The following is a 21,534-nucleotide window of genomic DNA, read 5'->3' on the forward strand; positions in this document are numbered from 1 at the left end:
GGGGTTTCACCATGTTGGCCAGGATGGCCTAGATCTCTTGACCTCATGATCCGCCTGTCTCAGCCTCCCAAAGTGCTGGGATTACAGGCATCAGCCACCGCCCCCCAGCCAATCAATGGGTATTTATAAATTTGTCTAAATTAATCCATTTTCTTTTCACAGGACAAAGTTAGGCAACCTTGAAGATACATTTACGTCTTTTTATCATTTTCAAATGTTACTTCTCAGAAGACAAAAGTACATAAATAAAGTCCTGCAAATTTAAAAGTCTATATAATCATATTTAGTCATATTCCCCAAATACACTAAAGCATTTGGTAGACTGTCCTGGGAGAAAGATGTTATATACTTCTTGAGAATTATAAAATGTATTTAGGATCATTAGATTTCCACTTAATGTTTTAAGACAGTACAGATATGTTCCCCAGTATATGAAGACATTACTCTGTGTTCCCTAAAATCTAAACTTCTTCATCTAGAAAAATTTTACATAAAAAGAGAAATCATACTGAATATATGAAGGTAACGCCATTCATGTGCAATAGTCAAACTTCTGGCAACCTAAAATCTTTGGACTAATGTTTAAAAGTTGAAAGTAAGCAAACTAGTAGTGAGCTGGCTCACACACCCTGTTCTAAAGCAATTTGCTGAGGTCTACAGGGCACTAAACTAACTCCCTCCCTGCCTCCCTCCCTTCCTTCCTTCCTTCCTTCCGTCCTTCTTTCTTTCTTCCTTTCTCTCTCTTTCCTTCTCTCTTTCTTTTTTTTCTTTCAGACAGGGTCTCTTTCTGTTGCCCAGGCTTGAATGCAGTGGTACGATCATAGCTCACCACAAACCTGGATCTCCCAGGCTCAAGTGATCCTCCTGCCTCAACCACCCCGGTAGCTGAGACTGCAAGCACAGGCCACCACACCCAGCTAAATTGTTTTGATTTTTTGTAGAGATTAAACCTTGCTATGTTGCCCAGGCTGGTCTGGAACTCCTAGCTTCAAGCAATCCTCCTGCCTCAGCCTCTCCAAGTGCTGGGATTATAGGCCTGAACCCCAGGCCCAGCCTAACATCCCCTTTCTAATCCAGTTTATGCTCCTAATGAGCCTCCATTTCCTCATTCTTCTTTAGAACGTGGCTGCTTAAGGTCTTTTTTCAATATAATGCTTAGCTTGACAGAAGTCCTGGTTTCTGGGTTCAAAACATATAAGAAAGAACAAAAGTAGAATGTCTGAGAAGGCACAGTGATTGAAATACAGAAAATGATCATACTTTAAAAATGAAAGACCAAATTTAAAGTATCTTCGGTGTCTCTGTTCACCAAGCCGGGAAGTGCATAATGTATTTCAGAAAGAGTTCTTTGAAAAAATAATTTAATATTTTGAGTTGGGACTTTGGAATATGACCTTCCTTTATTTAGAAACTCCACTTACTTACTCAAAAGATACTTGATGGTGTGAACTATGTGAGGTGTTGCTGTTTACATTTTGATGGTATCATCTTATTTAATCATTACTTTGGTAATGAACTATGTATCATCTTCATCTTTAAAGATTAAATATGGGCAGACAAATCTTCCCTATTATAATATGAATACGATCTAGAATACATTTTTTTCTCTTATAACTGTGAGTAAGTAACAATTCAGAGTCAACACAAGTTTACTAAATACAGAAAAAAATGATTATTAAAATGGTTATTTAAAAAAAAAACTCAGAAACATGGTTCATTGAGAGGTTAATTATGTCACAAAGACTCTGAGGTCTTTTCTATTTCACACTTGAGTCTTTCAGCTATAAAACATGAAAAGTTGGCCAGGGGCAGTGGCTCACGCCTGTAATCCCAGCACTTTGAGATGCCGAGGCAGATGGATCATGAGGTCAGGAGATCGAGACCATCTTGGCCAACATGGTCAAACCCCCGTCTCTACTAAAATACAAAAAATTATTCGGGTGTGGTGGCACATACCCATAGTCCCAGCTACTCCAGAGGCTGAGGTAGCCGAGATCGTGCCACTGCACTCCAGCCTGGTGACAGAGCGAGACTCTGTCTCAAAAAAAAAAAAAAAAAGAAAAAAGAAAAAAGAAAGAAAAGAGAAGTTAAGATTTTCATATGTAGTATAAAAGATTTTCCTATGTCATTCCCAAGTCCCAAATTTTCTAAACGGAAATCTTTATCATTCAGTTAAACATAAATGAGCAAGGATTAACAAAGTACTACCTATTTGATTTTTCCAAATCTCAAATTGGAATTAGAATATCAGGCAGTAGGATTCAGTTACTTGAAAAACATGACTAAACAAATTAAAATGATGATAGTCGCCTTGAAATTGGGCAATTTTCAGCTATTGATTTCAATTTTCATGCACGAAATTAGTATAAAAATATTTTCATGGAATTTTCAATTATTTACTATGAAAAACCTTTGGTGGCTGGGTATGGTGGCTCATGCCCGTAATCCAAGAACTTTGGAAAGTCAAGGCAGATGGGTCATTTGAGTCCAAGAGTTCAAGACCAGACAGGGCAACATGAAGAAACCCCATGTCTAGAAAAAAAATACAAAAATTAGCCAGGCATGGTGGCCTGTGCCTGTAGTTCTAGCTACTCAGAAGGCTGAGGTGGGAGGATCTCTTGAGCTCAGGAGGTCCAGGCTGCAGTGAGCCATGACTGAGCCATTGCATTACAGCCCAGGTAATAGAGGGAGACTCTTTGTCTTAAAAACAAAAATTAAAATTAAAATTAAAATTATTGGGGCCTTGCTGAAAAAAATATTAAATATATAAAATGAACAAATAGCTGAAATAGCTACAAATTAAACTTAATGATTTTTGTTAAATAGCCACAAAGGTGAATGAACTGTTTAGACATTACTGCAAAAATAAAGATGAGTTAGAGACAGTCATTGATGTCAAGAAACTTCCACCCAAATATGACATATGAAATAAGATTACTCCATGATTATATTAGAGCACACAGGAAGACAAATGTTACACAGAAAAATAAAATACTGATACAGGAATTTAGAGGAAAAAGAAAAACTCTCTTCTCATCTTGCCTGATTACCTTTATTGTATCAGCTGTATTATAATACATGACATTTATATGCTCATATGTATATTTCCTTAATATACATATGATAAAGAAAAAACATTAATATAAATATTATATATTATATAATAATATCAGCAATATTTTAATTTACTCATGGATCTGGCTCATTTCCTGATGAAACAATAAAGATGGGCAAACATATGTTTATGTAAATAAAATAATTAATGAACCCATTCAGGTGGTAGAAATCAAACGAATTAATTTTGCTCCAGTGCATTATGAAATATCTTTATGGTATGGTATGGAGCTTATGAAGTCAAGACTATTCTTTTACTTATACATTTTCAAAATTCTAGAAATAAACATCCTTCAAATGGGTTCTAATAGAAACGTATTAGTTGGCGAAAAATTACGAGACATTTCTATTCAATATAGTTACTGTCTTTTGTTTGGATGCATGTCTATCAATTTCTGGAATGCTAAACAAGTTTAAAATCCAAAGACCTGGGTTTGAATAACAACTGACAGCTACAGCTGAGTGACCTTGAGAGAGTCACTGATTTTCTCTGAACTTTGATTCCTTAATAAGAAAATAGGAATAATAATTTGATGTTTGATATTTGTGGTAGGATTAATTAAAATAACTTCTAGCACTGTGCTCAGTTCAGCTTTTTTTTTATTTTAAATAAAGAAAAGATGGTAATCATAATGCAGTTTTGAAATAAATTATCTCAGTAACATTATCTTAGTGTGCACAAAATATAATTGATGTGTGTAAATATCGATGTAACCACAGATATATATAAAAGCTATGACATTGGCTGATATTTAATATTTTTTGGCATAAGTGAGTAGCAGTCTTACCTGTTGGTGGAATTATCCCAGGAGACATGAGACCAGGGACAGAATGTGGCATGATGTGAGAGTTCTCTGGGGAGGTGACACTTTGAGTCCTCTTAGGAGGCCTTCCAGGTCTAGAACTGAAACAAACAAACAAAAAATTTTTACAATTAAGCTGTTGTCTTACACATCATTTCAAAGTTGTTTCAAGTGGTAACATGGACTGTAAATAAATTTGTTTCAAGGACGGTTGCTTTTGCAGTTAGATGTAATAGACTTCCATCACTAATTAGATTACATGCTGAATTCATTTTCCTCATTGAAGATCAGCCACTCCTGATGCATAATTCATAGCCTGCACCTCGTTACCTGCTTCTTCATATTAATATCTATACACAGTTTGAATTGCCTCGTTTGCATATGCTAAAGTTCTGCATGCAGCCTTCAGCACGAAAATTATGCACTAACTTGTAATAATTATTACAGTCAGACTGCTATTGATTTATGAGACTTTTAAAAACCAAATATGTGTAGTACTTGTAATGAATGATATTTTAAGGTTCTTCAGGAAATTAAAAGGCAATGGCTGCCTAAGGAAATGTTCTGCTTGTTTGATTTAATACTACAGTTAGCTGGGAGGTGGAATGAAAGAGTGATTCAGACCTATAGCACATTTTTCGATGATATGTTTTATTACTTCGCACTGCTAGCCTGATATCTAGATGATAAATGACAATACATATCTAATGTGTGAAAAGGTCTTGCAATTTCTTTATTTTTTGTCATTTAAAAGATAAGTCAAGTTATCATTTAACCCTTATTCTATTTAAGTGAACATCCCCCACTAAGTTCCCTTACTTTTAATATACTAAAATATACTTGAAAGGCTTAGGATTATTTGTAGGATATCATTAAGGAACTGCCAGGGTAGCATCTCATATGTACCTTTAGGATAAATAAAAATACTTTGTGTTTTAGCAGTACTGTACTTTACATGCCCATTGCACAAGATTAATTATTACAATTATAAGCAGAGGTAGAGACAGCTATTTGCAATCATTAATGGAAAACAACCTAAAGTATATAATATTACAATTTTTGAAAACAAAGTTTTAGCATTGTGTTTTCACTTTTTGCCTCTGTATCATAAATGTGCTTTATGAAATGCTCTCCCATCATTTATTTGGCCAAAATGTGCCTAGATATTTCAAAACTAACAGATATAGCCTCATAAATAAGCATTTTCATGTTTTGCCTTGGCTGAGATCCCTAGACTTATCAGAAGATTCAAAGACGTTATCTATTTAATTTAGGTAGGTAATGTTTGTGGTGACTGAGCAAATAATTATTAAGTACCTGCTGTTTTCAAAGAGGTGCACTATGGAGGCTAATTTAGGAGAATGGGTTCTTAGACTTCAGAAGTTTGTATTCTTGCCAAAGGGGAAGAATCTGGTGCATAAACAACTATGATGCAAGTTGTAAAGTGCTAAATCCCATAAGAAAGTTGCAATCTGAATACTAATTGGAAGTTAGGATGGATGATGATACTACCATGTCATGGGAAGGAAGAAGGCAGCGGGAACATTAGAAGAGAATTCTGAAGAAGAATTAAGCATGGAGAAGAAAAGAATAAAAGAAAATTACACTCCAGTGAGAATGTGAGAAAGAAATGAAGCCATGAAAAATGTATGGATATACAGGATTGTTTCAAATGAGCTGAAATAAGTCAAATAGGAAGAGGAGCAGTGATTGAGACTGTCAGTTATTGCCTAGGGCTAGATCCTGGAGGATGCTGGAAAAAGAGCAAGACTGTTTGCTTGTCTTTCTGTTTTGTTAACCAATAGGGATATTGTCGTGCTTATTGTTCTTGAAGTATCTCTCAAGCTACTTCCTCTTATTATTACTTTCTCATGATTACTCCTCATTCTTAGTTGGCTTTTTAACTCTTGTTACTTGTCTGTGGTCAATCAACAGCCCTCTGATAGTATCCATTTTCCTTGAGTGATCTCTTCTATTAGCATCACTTAGATGCTAAGGGCTAAGGGCTAAATATATATCTACAACCCATATCTTTCTCCTGGGATTCAGACAAATTAATGCTTATGTGCTGGAAATCTCTGCTTGGATGTTCTATAATAATCTAAGACTCAGCTTGTCTAAATCTGAACTCAGCATCTATCCCATTAAAACCTATTTTTTTTCCCCTGGTTCAGCGAAATGGAATCTAATTGACTAAGCCAAAAATCCAGGAGTCATTTGTGTCTTTTCCTTCTTTTGTATACTTAAATATTATCTTTCTGAGGATATCTTTCTAATCTATTTTCTCTTCTATGTCCCCACTCCTACCTTCCAGATCAATCCCTCATTTCTTGATACATGGTTACAGCTTTCCAAACTCTTCCAAGACACACATTCAATTTTGTCCCACTCCAGAGTCTAGAGTCCAGAGTCTAAACAACTCTCCATGCTAATTCCAGAAGGATTTTTATAAAATGCAAATTTGACCTTGCTTTCCATTTGCTTAAAGATATCAGTGGTTCCCTACTGGATTCACAATCCTTGAAATGGCGTCAAAGCCATTTCAATATTTGATCCCTGATGGCTTTTCCAATTTCAACACTTTATTCCTACATTCATAGCTTATATTTGGCCCTACTCAGTTTCTTAACAGTTTCCTGAGTGGCTCTGGTCTCCTATTACACTGTCTTTAAAGATGCTGCCTCCTTTGCCATTAAAGCCCTTTTTTATGCCAACCCATCCTCATTCCTGTTTTATCTGACTAAACTTGCCTAAACTTTAATCATCCTTCTTACCAACCACTTCTAGTTAGTATTTTTTCTGTGCTCTATGATAGAGCATGGGGAACCTATAATTCTTCCTGCACTGATTGCAATAATCGGATTATTTGCTTATCTCCCAAGGCTACTTGACAGAAATTGCACAAAATGTATCTGTGTGTCCTTAAAATGTAGCTCAGTGTCTGGTTCACTCTATGTAGTAAAATAATAAAAATAATAATAATAACCCTATTTGTAAAGCCATTTCTCCCAAATCCCTCAAGTATACTACCTTATCAATTCCAGGGTCATAAAGTTTCCGAGAGATGAAAAGTAAGGCACAGAATGAGTTTGAAACTCTAACTCTAAACATAATGTTAAATATACTTCTCAAGCCCAGAGAAAATAGAATAGAGGGTTTGGGAAATCGCAAGCAAGATGCTACAGAAAAAGTGGGAAAGAACAAGGAAGTTAAAAGATTTGAAATCTATAGCCCTTTAACTTGTTTTGATTTTAAAGAAAATCAAACTACTTAGAAGTACTTTATTATTCTGGCCACAGGAATTGTCCCCACAGCCCTCACTTTAGAAGTAGAAGTGAAGCAACTAAGTAGGAACACTTTAATTCACGCTGTGATTAGAATAGACCCGGTGGGCTCCTTTCACCACAGATATCTCCTGCCCAATCTATCACATTGCCTCAAATTCCACCAATAGAGATTTATTGCTTTCAGTCTTTAAGCTTCAAGTTCTTTTAAAACCTTTCATTAAAATGCAAATATTCTTGGTGGTGGTAACACCCTAAAGCCATCAGCTAACACCCTACTGGGGATTACTTTCAATTAGGTGAGAGCAAGCTCTTGGGATACCTTTGTGAAGAATGAAAGGGACTGAAAGAAAACACTTGTAGGGACAAGTACATCACTTACTCTTTTGCCTAAGAACAGGACAACAACTATGAACCTCTCGTTGGAGTTATTCCCAACTTCTTGGCTGAGGAGAAGTTGGAAAATTTATTTATTAACAAGACTTTCCTCTATCCCTTCATGACCTACAGTTAGGTTCCCTTATTGACAGGCTTGATATTTTATCCTTATGCAATCCTGGTCATTGACTCCTAGGGGATTTGAATACTTCAGGGAAGATAATTGTAAAATAATTGAATATTTAAATTTCTTTCAAAGGCATTTTAGGGAACCTCCAAGAGAACATGAGTAATACTCTGGCCAAAATCACAGATTTTATTGCCTGGATTGATCCAGCTGTGATACTGGCTCTACCAATTTACTAGAAGGTGTAGACTTGACCAAGCTACCTAACTTCTCAGAAAACTTGATTAAATCAGGATTTCTTTAAGAAGCGTTTTGTATGCTTTGTTAGAAATAAGTTATTCTTAAAAAGAAAATACTTAGAAAAACAAAAACTTAACTGAAAAGAGGAAGCGAAACAATGAAAAAAGCATTTTCTTCTGGAATGCTCAATTGTCTCAATAGTAGCCACTATCAACCCAATTTTCTATAAGAGCGACCCATTTCTATCCCAGAGGATTAGAGCAAGCTGAACTCTCCTAGCTCTAATCAAATGGAAGACCTCACTTAAATAATCACACTTAATAGCTTGAATAAAATCACAATTTATGATTTTGGTAATTGTTTTTGCCAGCTTCATGCATTAGCCTTAGTACAGGCTTTAGTATTTTCAAACATCTGCATTAAAAGAGGAAAGCAATAGCTTAGAGATGTCCACATCCACATTTAATATCCCAAACACTAGGGAACTCACCCAAGCACACTTTCTCCTGCAGTTCTAAATAAAAAGCTTTGCCACCCACTCCCATTCCCAACCTGCCACACACAGACAGATCGCCAGGGGGTCTTCTTTCCTTAGTTTATAACTCTAAATCAATCTCATGCTAATTTCAGTCTCTCTCCTACAACTGTATAATGTTTACTAACTTTTCCAGGTCCATTTATTGTTTTTATTTAAGGGGAAGTCAAAATTGAACTTAACAAAAGTGATAGTAATTAATAAGAAGCTTAGTGCAAAAGAGCAAGAGATGTTAGAGTACTTTATAGAATTTTCAATACCCAATCTCCTTTGTGGACATCATCTTTTGTTAATCTCTTCAGTAGTTTTTGAGAAATTGAGCTCAATTCTCTTTCTAAGAGCTGGGGCAGAGAAACAAATAAAATTCAGAGAAACAAAAACAAAAACAAAAACTGTGGTGTCCACACGTTGGAAAATGTAAAAGCAGCTGCCCAGCAGAAATTTTAAGTCCAAATCCTACCTGCCTGGAGAAAGGAAAGAAAAGTTCTGTTCAACCATTCATTCATTCATTCAAGAGAAAAGAGCTACTGTATATAAGCACAGGGCTAGACATTAGGGTTTCAATAATAAAGACACAAGCCCTTCTATAAGAAGGACAATAAAATTAAATAATCTGTGGGGTAAGCGCAGCAGAAGGCTACATGGCAGCAAATGAGCACTGAGATTAATCCTGGGACACAAACAAGCATTTACGAGTGAAAGCAACTTGCTCTGCTGGTCTGCAAGAGTTAATTTGCCCTCTCCAATCTATTTACCTAAGGAAAGTTCCAACTCTGTGGTTATATTCTGCATATTTTTTTCTAGGAAACTGCTTCTACAAAACCAAGAGGTTTGTAAACTTTATATATGTATGTATGTTTATATTATACATTTTGTATATATGCACATATAAATAATTTATTTCTGATGGGAAAGTTACAATTTGCTTAATGATTTGCATAGCCACTTGAACACTATGGAATCACGAAGAGTCATGTTTGTAAGTTTATGGTAACATAGAAGAATGCTTACGTTCTAAGTAACATGAAAAAGCAAGATACAAACCTGCAGATATGGACGTATCAGAGCACATGAGAGACAGAGAAATCAAGTAAAGAAAGCAATAAATACACAGAAATAGAAGACTGAAAGGAAATATGCTAAAATATTGAATGCTTATCTTTGAATCTCTGAATGGAGAGTTACTTTTTTTTACATATGAAGATTTTCGTTTCTCTGTCATAAACATACATCATGTTTAAAATATAAAAACAAACTTTTTTGTTTTTTGACACAAGGTCTCACTCTGTTGCTCAGGTTGGAGTGCCATGATGTGATCACAGCTCACTGCATCCTTGACCTCCTTGGGCTCAGGTGATCCTCCCCGCTCAGCCTCCTGAGTAGCTGGAACTACAGGCACACACCACGATGCCTAGCTGATTTTTGTACTTTTTGTAAAGAGCGAGTTTCACCATATTGCCCAGGCTGGTCTCGAATTCCTGGGCTCAAGCTATCCACCCGCTTCAGCCTCCCAAAGCATTGGAATTACAGTGTGAGCCACCACACCCCAACATAAAACAAACTTTAAAAACTAATTTGACTTCAACAACTTGGATCATATTTTTCAGAGACTTCAATGTGGACAAATCATGACCCTGGCTAAACTTTATTAGTGCCTGAAGTTTGCCTCTATCTCATATCATTAGCCACATATAATTGTCCTTTTAATCTTTCCTTTCCATTTGAGTTCTAAAATATCTGCTAAAAAGCAGATGATTATAAACAAAAATGTTATCCTTGTGAGAACTATAAACTATGAAAAGTACAAATAATCATTGACATTGTCTAGATTAAATAAACCTCAGGAAATAGACCCATCAACACAAAAGGATATAAAGGACTTCCTAAAATTAATGTATGTGTATCAATATTTCACCAAAAGAAGTGGCTGATTTGGAATCCTCAGTTTATCAATGCATAGTTTTCCTTTAGAAAGATGTTGTTAACTTGTTAGTTGAACTTTTTCTTTTTTTCAGTTTCCTGAGAGGCAACAATCCAAATAATCCAGAAGCTATATGATTAACATTATTTTCCCTTCTAATGCAAATTTTTTCCTATTGCTGGTAAAGCTTTGAGAGATACACTTTTTAAAATGGTGACTAATGTGAACATGTTTTCATTCTCACATTCCACATTTGTTTGGACTTTTAGTGTTCTCTGTGTAGTTGTGTGTCCCAGTCATGTGCACTTCTCAGTACAAACAGACTATGAACTAATGCATCAAACATTACTTTCCCACGCTCACCAAAATACAGAGGTCCATGGGGCACGTGCTTACAAATATCACCAGTGGACACCTCGCGAGCACTTTCAGCTTATTGGCTCACAAGCACAAAAGCACTCTCTCAACTATTTGCATGGCAGGTAATTCAGTACACCAAATGAACAAATACATACACAAATATGCAAAATACAAATGTTCCGTGGGGAAAAAGTTAAAGTATATTTTAATCAAAAGGTTCTGTGTTCAAATTAAACTACTAAGCATACATATGTTTTGTGGAAGAACTTGACAGATTCCTGAAGTTTTTAATATTTTTGTTTACTGGGGCAAGTTATCAGAGTTTTCACTATATTAATATGCATTACAAATCTCCAAGAATGGGGTAACATAGGCATTTACTAAACTTAGTTCACCATGAAACCTGCCATTTCTAGTGAGTTTGTTTGTTTGTTTGTTGTTTGTTTAAAGACTTGTGCTCTAAACAAATGTGATATAATCAATGGTATGATTTACATTTGAATTATGAAAATTCCTCATCTCTCAACAGTACCAAACCATGTTCTATATGTCATAGGGCACATGAGAATTATTCTCCAAAAGTTAGGAAAACAGCAATTCACATATTCCACCGGATGCCAGAATGGGGGGCTTTACCCTTACATCACACCAATATGTCCTGATCATTTTGGTTACCATTATCTATTAATACTACTGCATACATATTTGACCAAATTCTGTAAAAGTTGAATACTGAGCAATGTAAGAAATAATTGGGGCAAAACGAGAGGTTTACCAAGCAGGTGATCATCTAACTTGAAACATTTTACTCTCTAGCAGAAGAAATGCAAGAGCTCATCATTACCAAAAAAATTAGTATCAGTAAACTAAAAGCATCATTAACAAAAAATAAACAGAAGTTAAAATTAGCTACTCTGGTGAGGATAAATTATTGTGGCCTCTGACCTCAAAAGTCACAATGTATACAACTAAAATAGTACAAGAAATTTATTTAATATAAACCTGTTTAAAAACCCAAAGACAAAATATCTGAAGTCTCCAGCTCAGTTGGAGCTACTACATACTGAATAAGGAATTACCCCAAAGAAGGAATTAAAACATATTGGAATGTAACTAAGCCACTCTTAAGCATTTGTATATTAAGTGTTAACAATTAATGACAGCCTAAAATACTAAAGAGAGTTCCTGTCGCAGGTAGTTGGGATAATCTCGCCCTCGCCCCTAAAGCTTCTAAGTCCTCTTTCCCTTTTTTAGAATATACATAAGGTCTAAGTTAAGAAGATATTTAAAATCCATTATATATATTAGTTACACTAATCTTAGAATATATTAATTATTATATTAAACTTAGTTTAAGATATGTTAACTTAATGAATATATTTTTGGAGCTTAACCTTTATCAGATCAGGGAGATGGATATATTCTTGTCTCAACCGGAATTCTTTACATCAATGGTAAATGTCCCTTTATAAAGTGAATCAAGTCACCTACCACTTGATAAGTAAATGCATCAAACAGATTACTTTCCCACACTCACAAAAATACAGAGGAATATTTTGTGAGACTGAAATGCTTTTCAATGCAACTTAAAGTTTTAAAAAGACATACAATTTAATACTATTTATGTTTACCTTTCTATAGCATACATTACACATCTACATATATGATTTCTCCCAGAGTTCATACCATTTGCAAATTTCATTTAGTGGCATGTTTGTCTAGAAAGCTAAATATTTTTAACCTTTTAATCACCTTACAGTTTTCCTTTCTTCCCATAAGTCTTCCAGGCCACAGATGATTCTATCCAGAACACCTCTCTTTTACAATTATGTGCAAAAGCTTACTAGAATCCCCTAAAGAACAAATTCTGAAATAATTAGAAACCATTTTAAGTGGTCTTCTTAAAGTTTGGGAAAACGTTAATACTATATTGGATTCTTTCTCAAAGCTCCTGTCATACCTCATGACAATATTCTACAAAATTTAAATTTAATATTAAAATATATTCCAAGCCCGGGTGCAGTGGCTCACACCTATAATCTCAGCACTTTGGGAAGCCAAGGCAGGAGGATTGCTTGAGCCCAGGAGTTCAAGACCAGCCTGGACAAGATGGCGAGATCCCATCTCTACAAACAATTTAAAAATTAGCTGGGCATGGTGGTGCATGCCTGTAGTCCCAGCTACTCAAGAGGCTGAGGGAAGAGGATCCCTTGAGCCCAGGAATTTGAGGTGGCACAGAGCTGTGATCAAACCACTGCACTCCAGCCTGGATGACTAGATGAGACCCCATGTAATATCTAAGCCAATCTTTTACACCAACTATGAACTCCATAATCACAAATAAAAATGTTTTCCTTTTGTAATTTTTCAATTTACATTTCAAATGACAAGATATTCACAGCAATTACTATTGGCTATATTTTATTTGAGCCAAAAGCAATGCATTCAGTCTTTTATTTCAATGGCATATGCCAAGAACCTGTTTATAAACGTGCAGTGGAAATGGTCGACCATCATTCTGTTTCTTCAGGTTATCGTTAATTTGGTCCCAATATGAACCTATTGTTCCTATCTCAAAATAATATCCAACTTTCCTTTGCAGGAGATGCCATTTCCAACACTCTAAAGGCCTCTTTTCCAAATGTTTTTGTTTTATTTTTGAATAGTAGATAAAATAATGAAATAAGTGCAATTATATTATCTACTGCCAGGGATTGTGCTAAATTCACTATGTGATCTAACTCTTTTAATACTTTGACAAACTTTTGAGATAAGTACTATTATAATCCTTATTTTTTTGATGAGACATTGAGACACCAGAAAGTAAAAGTAAAATGACTTACCTAATATCACACATATTAAGAGTGTGAACCATGGCAATCTGGCTTCAGATGCCAAGCCCTGAGCACTGTGTAATACTGCCACTGTAGCAGATTTGCATGTTAATGCAGTCAACAAACATTAATTGAACATGTCCATGTGCCTGACCTTCTAATATGTGGTGGAAATAACAATAAAATACTATACCTTCCCTCAAGCAGCTCATGGTCTATTTCGGGAAATACATTGATACATAGAGAATTACACTAAACCGTGTTAAATACTGTAGTAAATGTTGCAGAGCATGGTTGTTGGGACAAAGTCATGGGGGTGCTTCAGGAAAGATGAGGTGTGAGCAAGCAGGAGTTTGTCAACTGAAGGAGAGGAGGGGGTGCTAAGTAACAAAACAGCCATACAGGCATAGCCCCCCATTACACACGCACACACACACACACACACACCCTTCTGTAATGAAGCCTGAAGTACTTAAACTTGAGTACTTATAGCACCTAATATTAGTATTAAAAGGTCATTTATTAAAGAAAACAGTTCATAAAGTATTAAATAAAATTCAATTAATGTAAATCATATTAACAGCAATGTTTGGTGCTTAATTGGGTCAAAGAGAAAGGTTTACAAAGCAGGTAGTCATCTAACTTGAAACATTTTTCATTTCCCCGTCCTTAGCATGGTTAGTCTCATACAGTCCAGCACATAATTATTCTCTAATAGTTTTATACATCAAATCTTCTCTGTCTATACTGTCTGCATATTTCTGACTTTGAGAAATGTGTTAGATATATGACGGTAGGCAATGATTTTTGGTCAAACATCTTTAGTATATCATGATTTGTTCGCCTGTTTTCTTTCTTTCTTTCTTCTTTCTTTTCTTTCCTTTCTTTCCTTTTCTTTCTTTCTTTTTCTGTTTTTTTTTTTTGTTTTTTTTTTTTTTTTTGACAGAGTCTTGCTCTGTCACCCAGGCTGGATTGCAGTGGCACAATCTTGTCTCACTGCAACCTCTGCCTCCCAGGTTCAAGTGATTCTTCTGCCTCAGCTTCCCAAGTAGCTGGGACTACAGGCGTGCACCACCATGCCTGGCTAATTTTTGTATTTTTAGTAGAGACGGGGTTTCACCATATTGGCCAGCCTGGTCTCGAACTCCTGACCTCTTGATCTGCCCATCTCAGCCTCCCAAAGTGCTGGGATTACAGGCGTGAGCCACCGCACCCGGCTGGTTCACTTATTTTAAATGTATTTTCTTGTCATGCCTTATTTAAGAAGCATTTAAATAGAACACAACTTGATGTTATATTATCAACTATATAGACAAAATCTGAATCTAACCAAAAATGAATCCATCTCCCTTTCAATACTGTACTATAACAGGGATTTGTATTCATAAGATGGAAATTCATTACTCAACTGAGTTTTATTTCATTTTTCTGTAATCACTTATTATCTTAATCTTAATCAAAATTATTGCCATATTTTTGATATAAGAAGGAAATACTTTGTAAAGAAATTATAGCAAACCAACAATAAGAAGGAAAAAACTACAGCAAGTGTGCATAAATATTTATATAATAAAGCAGCCATAACCATAAATTACTGGTAAAGTAACTAAGTCTACATACACACACACACACACATATATTCAACAATCTGGTACGATAATACCCTCTTATCCATGGTTTTTCTTTTCTTTTCTTTTTTTTTTTTGGAGACAAGAGTCTCGCTCTGTCGCCCAGGCTGGAGTGCAGTGGTGCGATCTCGGCTCATTGCAAGCTCCGCCTCCTGGGTTCATGCCATTCTCCTGCCTCAGCCTCCCGAGTAGCTGGGACTACAGGTGCTCGCCACCACTCCTGGCAAATTTTTTTTTTGTATTTTTAGTAGAGATGGGGTTTCACTGTGTTAGCCAGGATGGTCTCGATCTCCTGACCTGGTGATCTGCCCGCCTCGGCCTCCCAAAGTGCTGGGATTACAGGCGTGAGCCGCCGCGCCCGGCCTGGTTTTGCTTTTCAAGTTCAGTTACCAGTGGTCAACTGCTGTCTGAAGATAAGTATGGTACAAGAAGAAACTCTGAATGAGAGAAACAGAGGCCACATTCATATAACTTTTATTACAGTGTATGGTTATACTTGTTCTATTTTATTCTTGTTGTTCATCTCTTACTATGTCTACTTTATAAATTAAACTTTATCCTAGGTAGGCATGGGTGTACAGAAAAAAATACAGCATATATAAGGTTAGGTACTATCACACTTGCAAGCAACCATGGGGGGTCTTGGAACATATCCCCCGTGGGTAAAGGGGATTACTGTATAAGCATCTTCACATATGAATCACAAAAATAGAAAAATAGCTATGTTTGTATTAAATGATTTTTCCTTAGAGACGTAGTCTCAAATGAGGGTAAAAAAACCTATTAAATCAGAACTCAGACAATCTTGTCTTCCCACTTATGAATGCAGAGGCAAGATGGCTGATGCCACCTAAAATGCATGTTTTCACCCTTCACTGACAAGTTATTTGTATGCCACCTCTGGAGAAAATGTACATAACTAATTTGTTTGAGAAACCTGTAAACACACACACACACACACGCACACACACATCCGCCATTCCCCTCCCCTGTGTAATGCATGGGGAGCTGTCAAGAAACGTAATCTTGAAGCACAAATTCAGACACCAACTCCAGAATTCAGAGACCTCCTGACAACTTTTTGATGCCCCCGTGAGGATTCTAGGCCTATGAACTAATGAAAGGGTGATGTTAAGATAGACAAAGGCTGTTTCCACCCTGCAGAGATTTAATAACATGCTTAATTCGTTACCTGACATAGATGATACCTATGCACCAAACATTGCTGTTAATATGATTTACATTAATTGAATTTTATTTAATTCTTGATGAAGCATTTTCTTTAATAAATGACCTTTCAATACTAATGTTCGATGTTGTAAGAAATTAAGATATAAACTACCGGAACCACAGAGTTGGAGAAGTCATTGGCACTTGTCCTTTCAAGCTTGAATAGACACTGTTTTATCATGGAATTTTTTTCTCATGGAATACTAGGCTGAGGCTGCTTTTAAAATCCTGATCATTATCCTAATTCCCATGTTCCCTTGTTTATTTATAGCTGAATCCTATTTTAAAATACTAAAAACATATTGCCTTAAAAGTGTTGTTTAAACTGGCTAAAGCATAACAGCTCACATTTAGAAATGACATAATGTATGCACCAGAATTCTTTTGAGCACTTTATGTATATTATTTCACATAATTCAAGAAACTTCTGGGATGGAAATATTATTTCCATTTTATAAGTATGGAAACTAAGGCAAAGATACATTGAAGCATAGAAGTATGGAGAATAAAAGTATAAGTTTTCTTATTATTTCAAATTGAAAAAAAAATAGTTTCTTGATTAAACCCGTAACTAACATTACATTAGAGACAAGTCTAGAAAAGACAACAGCTATGACATTTTGATTTCTTAAAACAGAAGACAGAATTCCATATTTCAGTCAATTTTTAATTTCATTGCTTGTTAGAGTATTTACTAATATTTAAAACACGGCTTCAGTCTTGGCCAAACTTCCCTTACAGTCCAGGACCTTAGATCTGATGACTCGCTTCAAATGCGTCCTCTCTTTCCAACATTATTAGTGCACAGACATGTGCTAGGTGACCGTGGCATGCAAAGGCCAATTCTAGATACCATGGCAGAAACAAGGCAGCAAAACATAACCCTCTCTCCAAAAGTCATCTTCTTATTGTTAGAATACATAGCTATGACACTAAGCTTCAAGTGACTTTAGAAAGAGAAAGGAAAAAGAGAAGAAACTCTCAGAAAACCTAAAGACAAAAAAGGCATTTAAGATGAGTCTTCACGCGTGAGTATTATTTTAACTAACAGAGAGAAAGTGAGAAGAATGCATTGAAGATCTTCAAATGACATGGTCAAGGGCTCCAAGGCAGAAAAATGTGGAGTTCACCAGAAATGATGAGTGTGTCCAGACCTCAACAAATGCTCCATCTGCAAAGAATCAGTGAGGTCATTTCAGTAAATTCAGTATGTTTCTTATGCTAATCCCAGCTATATTGCAAGTCCTTTGAGATAATCACCAAGACTTGTTTCTTCTGAAGCCCTCCTCCACTGTCCATTACAGAGGGCAGCAAATTGTGTGTGTTCAGTAGCCTTAACTAACTCAACCAACAGGGTTGAATTTGGTAACTGCAGATCATATTGTAAAAGGCAAAGCAAATACTGAGTGTTTAAAATAGGGCCTTCACAGATGGGCAATGTGTGATCTACTATGACACTCATACTTAGGAAGTGATAGTATGTGAAGTACAGTGCTCATAATTTAATAGGTTTTTATGAGGTTAGCATGAAAATTAATTTAGCTGTAATTATCAAGATAGAGATTAAAAACAATGAGATCTAGGGAGGGGCGTAAGGGATAAGGGATGCCAATCTGGTGCTATGCTCACTGCCTGGGTGACAGGGTCATCTTCACCCCAAACCTCAGCATCACCCAGTGTTCCTATGTGACAGACCTGCACATGTACCCCCAAATCTAAAATGGATGTTGAAATTATTTTAAGAAATCATGAGATCTAATAATAACTGAATTTACTATGTAATTAACATTATGCTGAACACTTTGATGCACATTATATAATTTAATCTCCACAATAACTCTATGATACAACTATCATCATTATGCCCATTTTAGAGATGAATGGAATGGTTCCTTATGAGAGAATAAGTAACTTGAATAAATCACAGACTGCTAAAGAAGTAGGACCAGGCCTGTCTGTGCAAAAGTCCATGCTAAATTGCCATGCTAATCAGAAAAATGTTTCAGCCTTAAGTAATTTACATCAGAAGTGAATAGCCATATCTAGATAATTTTTCAAATTCACTTTTTATTTTTATTTTTATTTTTTTGAGACATAATTTCACTCTTGTTGCCTAGGCTGGAGTGCCATGGCGCAATCCTGGCTCACTACAACCTCTGCCTCCCAGGTTCAAGTGATTCTCCTGCCTCAGCCTCCTGAGTAGCTGGGATTACAGGCATGCACCACCACGCCCGACTAATTTTGTGTTTTTAATAGAGACGGGGATTTACCATGTTGGTCAGACTGATCTCGAACTCCTAACCACAGGTGATCCACCCACCTCAGCCTCCCAAAGTGCTGGGATTACAGGCATGAGACACCGTGCCCGGCCTGAAATTCACTTTTAAGACTGCATTTCTATTCCACAACTCTGAATATATTTACTATTTAAAAATGCATGTATTATCTCTAAAAAGAATTGAATGTTCCTGTCTCCACACCTTTGCACTTGCTGTTGCTGCTGCTTAGAACGCTCTTCAGTCAAACATCCCCATGTCTCACCTTCCCTAACCACTACGCAAAGTGCACTGGGTTCACTTAATAGTTGTTCCCTTCTCCCACCTCACTGTGTTTTTATCTTAAGTGTTGTTCAGAAATACTACATAGCTACTTGTTTATTGGTGACTGTCTTGCATATTTCATGAGGGCAGAGATTTTGAATGTTTTGTTCACTGGAATTTCCCCATTTTAGAGGAGCTATGTTTGGCACAAAGTAGGGACTCGATAAATATTTATTAAATGAAAAACAATGAATGACTGGATGAAGGAAAGAATGGATACACATTGCTGATCTATGGCCATCTGAATCAACATTGTCTTAGTAGTTACTTAAAGACCTGAAAGGCTGGTACTCCGACTTGTCAGAGTGTTGTGTATGGCGCCAACTTGATAATGATGATAAAGTGAAAGGCTTTTGAGTTAGTGCCTTCTTTGCATTACCCTGTCTCCAACGGAATATTCTCGATTTGTCTTAGCTCTTCAAAACGATGTGGTTGGAAACAGAATCATCCATAAATTTTTCAACTTATAGCAATCTATAGAGCTTGAAATCATCAACCAAAGTATTCTATGCCCAAATATGTAAATTTTTAAACATGGCTTACAAATCTAGACACGTACTTAAATTTTAATTTACACTTTTGCAATAAAGTGTGCATTTTTAATTATATTATTTAGTCCAGGGTTCTAGATTATCAAAAATAAACCACCTTTAAACTAAAATAGCACATTTTGTACTCAGAGATTCTTACTTATATATTCATGGTAATATATGAAAGTCCTAAAATACTGCATTTAATACCATTGGAAGGCTATATTAATTTTAAAAATGGTGTCAAAATTTGCTAGCCATTTGAAAAGTTGAAATAGAGCCCAATTTTATGCATTTTAAAAGGAGATTACAAATTACAAATGAGTAAAAAATCTATATTTGGAATAATACTTTATAAGCATGACATTAATACCAGAAAGTACTGAGTAAATGATTGATAGAACTATACACATACAAATTAAAAACACTTTTAAGAAAATTAATGCTGAAATAAAGCGACAAAAGAGAAAAATGTATATGTAAAAGAAGGATAATTATTGCAGGAAATTGCTTAAACCGGGGAGGTGGAAGTTGCAGTGAGCCGCGCCACTGCACTCCAGCCTGGGCGACAGAGCGAGACTCCGTCTTAAAAATAGATAAATAAATAAATAAATAATAAAACAAAAGAAAAATCCAATAATAAATTGCAAATGCAGATGAATAGAAAAATAATACACATATGTAATTAGTTAATAAACATTAAAAGATTTACAATTTCACTAGCACATAAGGAATTAAAAATCAAATCAAATATAAAATATACTTTGGCTTTCACTCTGGCAAAGCTAAAACATACCGATACAACACTGGTAGAATAGAATATTTCTCAAAGAGCATTTAGCCCTCTGTATTGAAATTTAAGATATGAATACTACTTAAACCAACACTTGCATATTGAAAATCTAAAAATTCATCCTGAAGAAATAATGAGAGAGAGAGAGAGAGAGAATATGCAAAAATAAAACCCTAAAGGCTCATATAATTGTGTTGGGTTGAATAAATTACGGTGTATACTAGACTGAAATTATAGTAGGTCATTAAAATATATATTATAGAAAGCTAGATTTTAAAAATACAAAAACCTGTCCATTGTAGGTTTTTGTGTGTTACAACAGGTTAGACACATTTTATATAGGCTATCAGTATTTTCCTCTTGTGGATGCAATTATATGTTATTAAATCTTTACTTTCTTACTAGTTTTTAAAATTCTTTAAATATTTGGCAATGAACAAGATTTTGGGTTCCATTTATTTATTTTTAAATCAGAAAAACATGGAAGGTACTAGGGGATCCAGGGGTAGATTTAGTGCCATTAAAAAAAATTGTTTTTCACACACCAGGGAAAACTAAAACATTTAATACTCTGAAAATGTTGGATAGAAGTAAACTGTGTATGTACAGAAGACCTTTATTTTAGAAGTGCATGTAAAAAGAAAAAATAAATAATTAGAAATCCATTCTAAACTGACAGAATATAAGGATTGTAACAAGTAGATTTTATTCACAATTATATATAACTTGGCTATTTGTCTTTCACAAACTAAAATACTTTAGGGCAAATTCAGCTTTCAAAAGTCCTGTATACCAACGGGAGCTACAATTGCGAGGAAGTATTTTTACCAGAAAATATTACATCAAAAACTTCTTAAAGGAAGAAAGACAAAAATGAATATAGACACGAGGATTGCTAACTACATTTTAAAATCTCTCCTCTTTACTTACACTTCAAAGCAGTCAATTTTAAAGTTGTATTTCATTTTTTCGTAACATTTAGCCTGACTTTTTCAAAAACTAGCTTTTCCTTCTTTAGGCTTCAACAATGAATTTTATTCAATCTCAAGGCTTCCCTGGTTGAATGACAAAGAGTAGTATATCTTCCTAGAAGGCATGGCCTCTTTGGAGTAAAAGCACTATTCTTTTATTGGGTTCATCGATAGGATTTACTCCAC

At 35.4% G+C, this 21,534-nt stretch overlaps 1 protein-coding gene across 2 annotated transcripts in view; it reads right to left on the reverse strand.

Moving 5' to 3' along the window:
* The window catches only part of DACH1 (dachshund family transcription factor 1), a 429,451-nt gene that overhangs the window by 241,314 nt on the left and 166,603 nt on the right, over positions 1–21,534 (reverse strand). For both annotated transcript variants that reach the window (XM_054446972.2, XM_054446973.2), the window contains exon 2: positions 3,903–4,018. In XM_054446972.2, coding sequence (XP_054302947.2) covers positions 3,903–4,018 — 116 coding nt within the window. The remainder of the gene's footprint in view (positions 1–3,902; positions 4,019–21,534) is intronic.

This window comes from Pongo pygmaeus, chromosome 14, assembly GCF_028885625.2.
Source record: "Pongo pygmaeus isolate AG05252 chromosome 14, NHGRI_mPonPyg2-v2.0_pri, whole genome shotgun sequence".
Taxonomy (NCBI): Eukaryota; Metazoa; Chordata; class Mammalia; order Primates; family Hominidae; genus Pongo; species Pongo pygmaeus.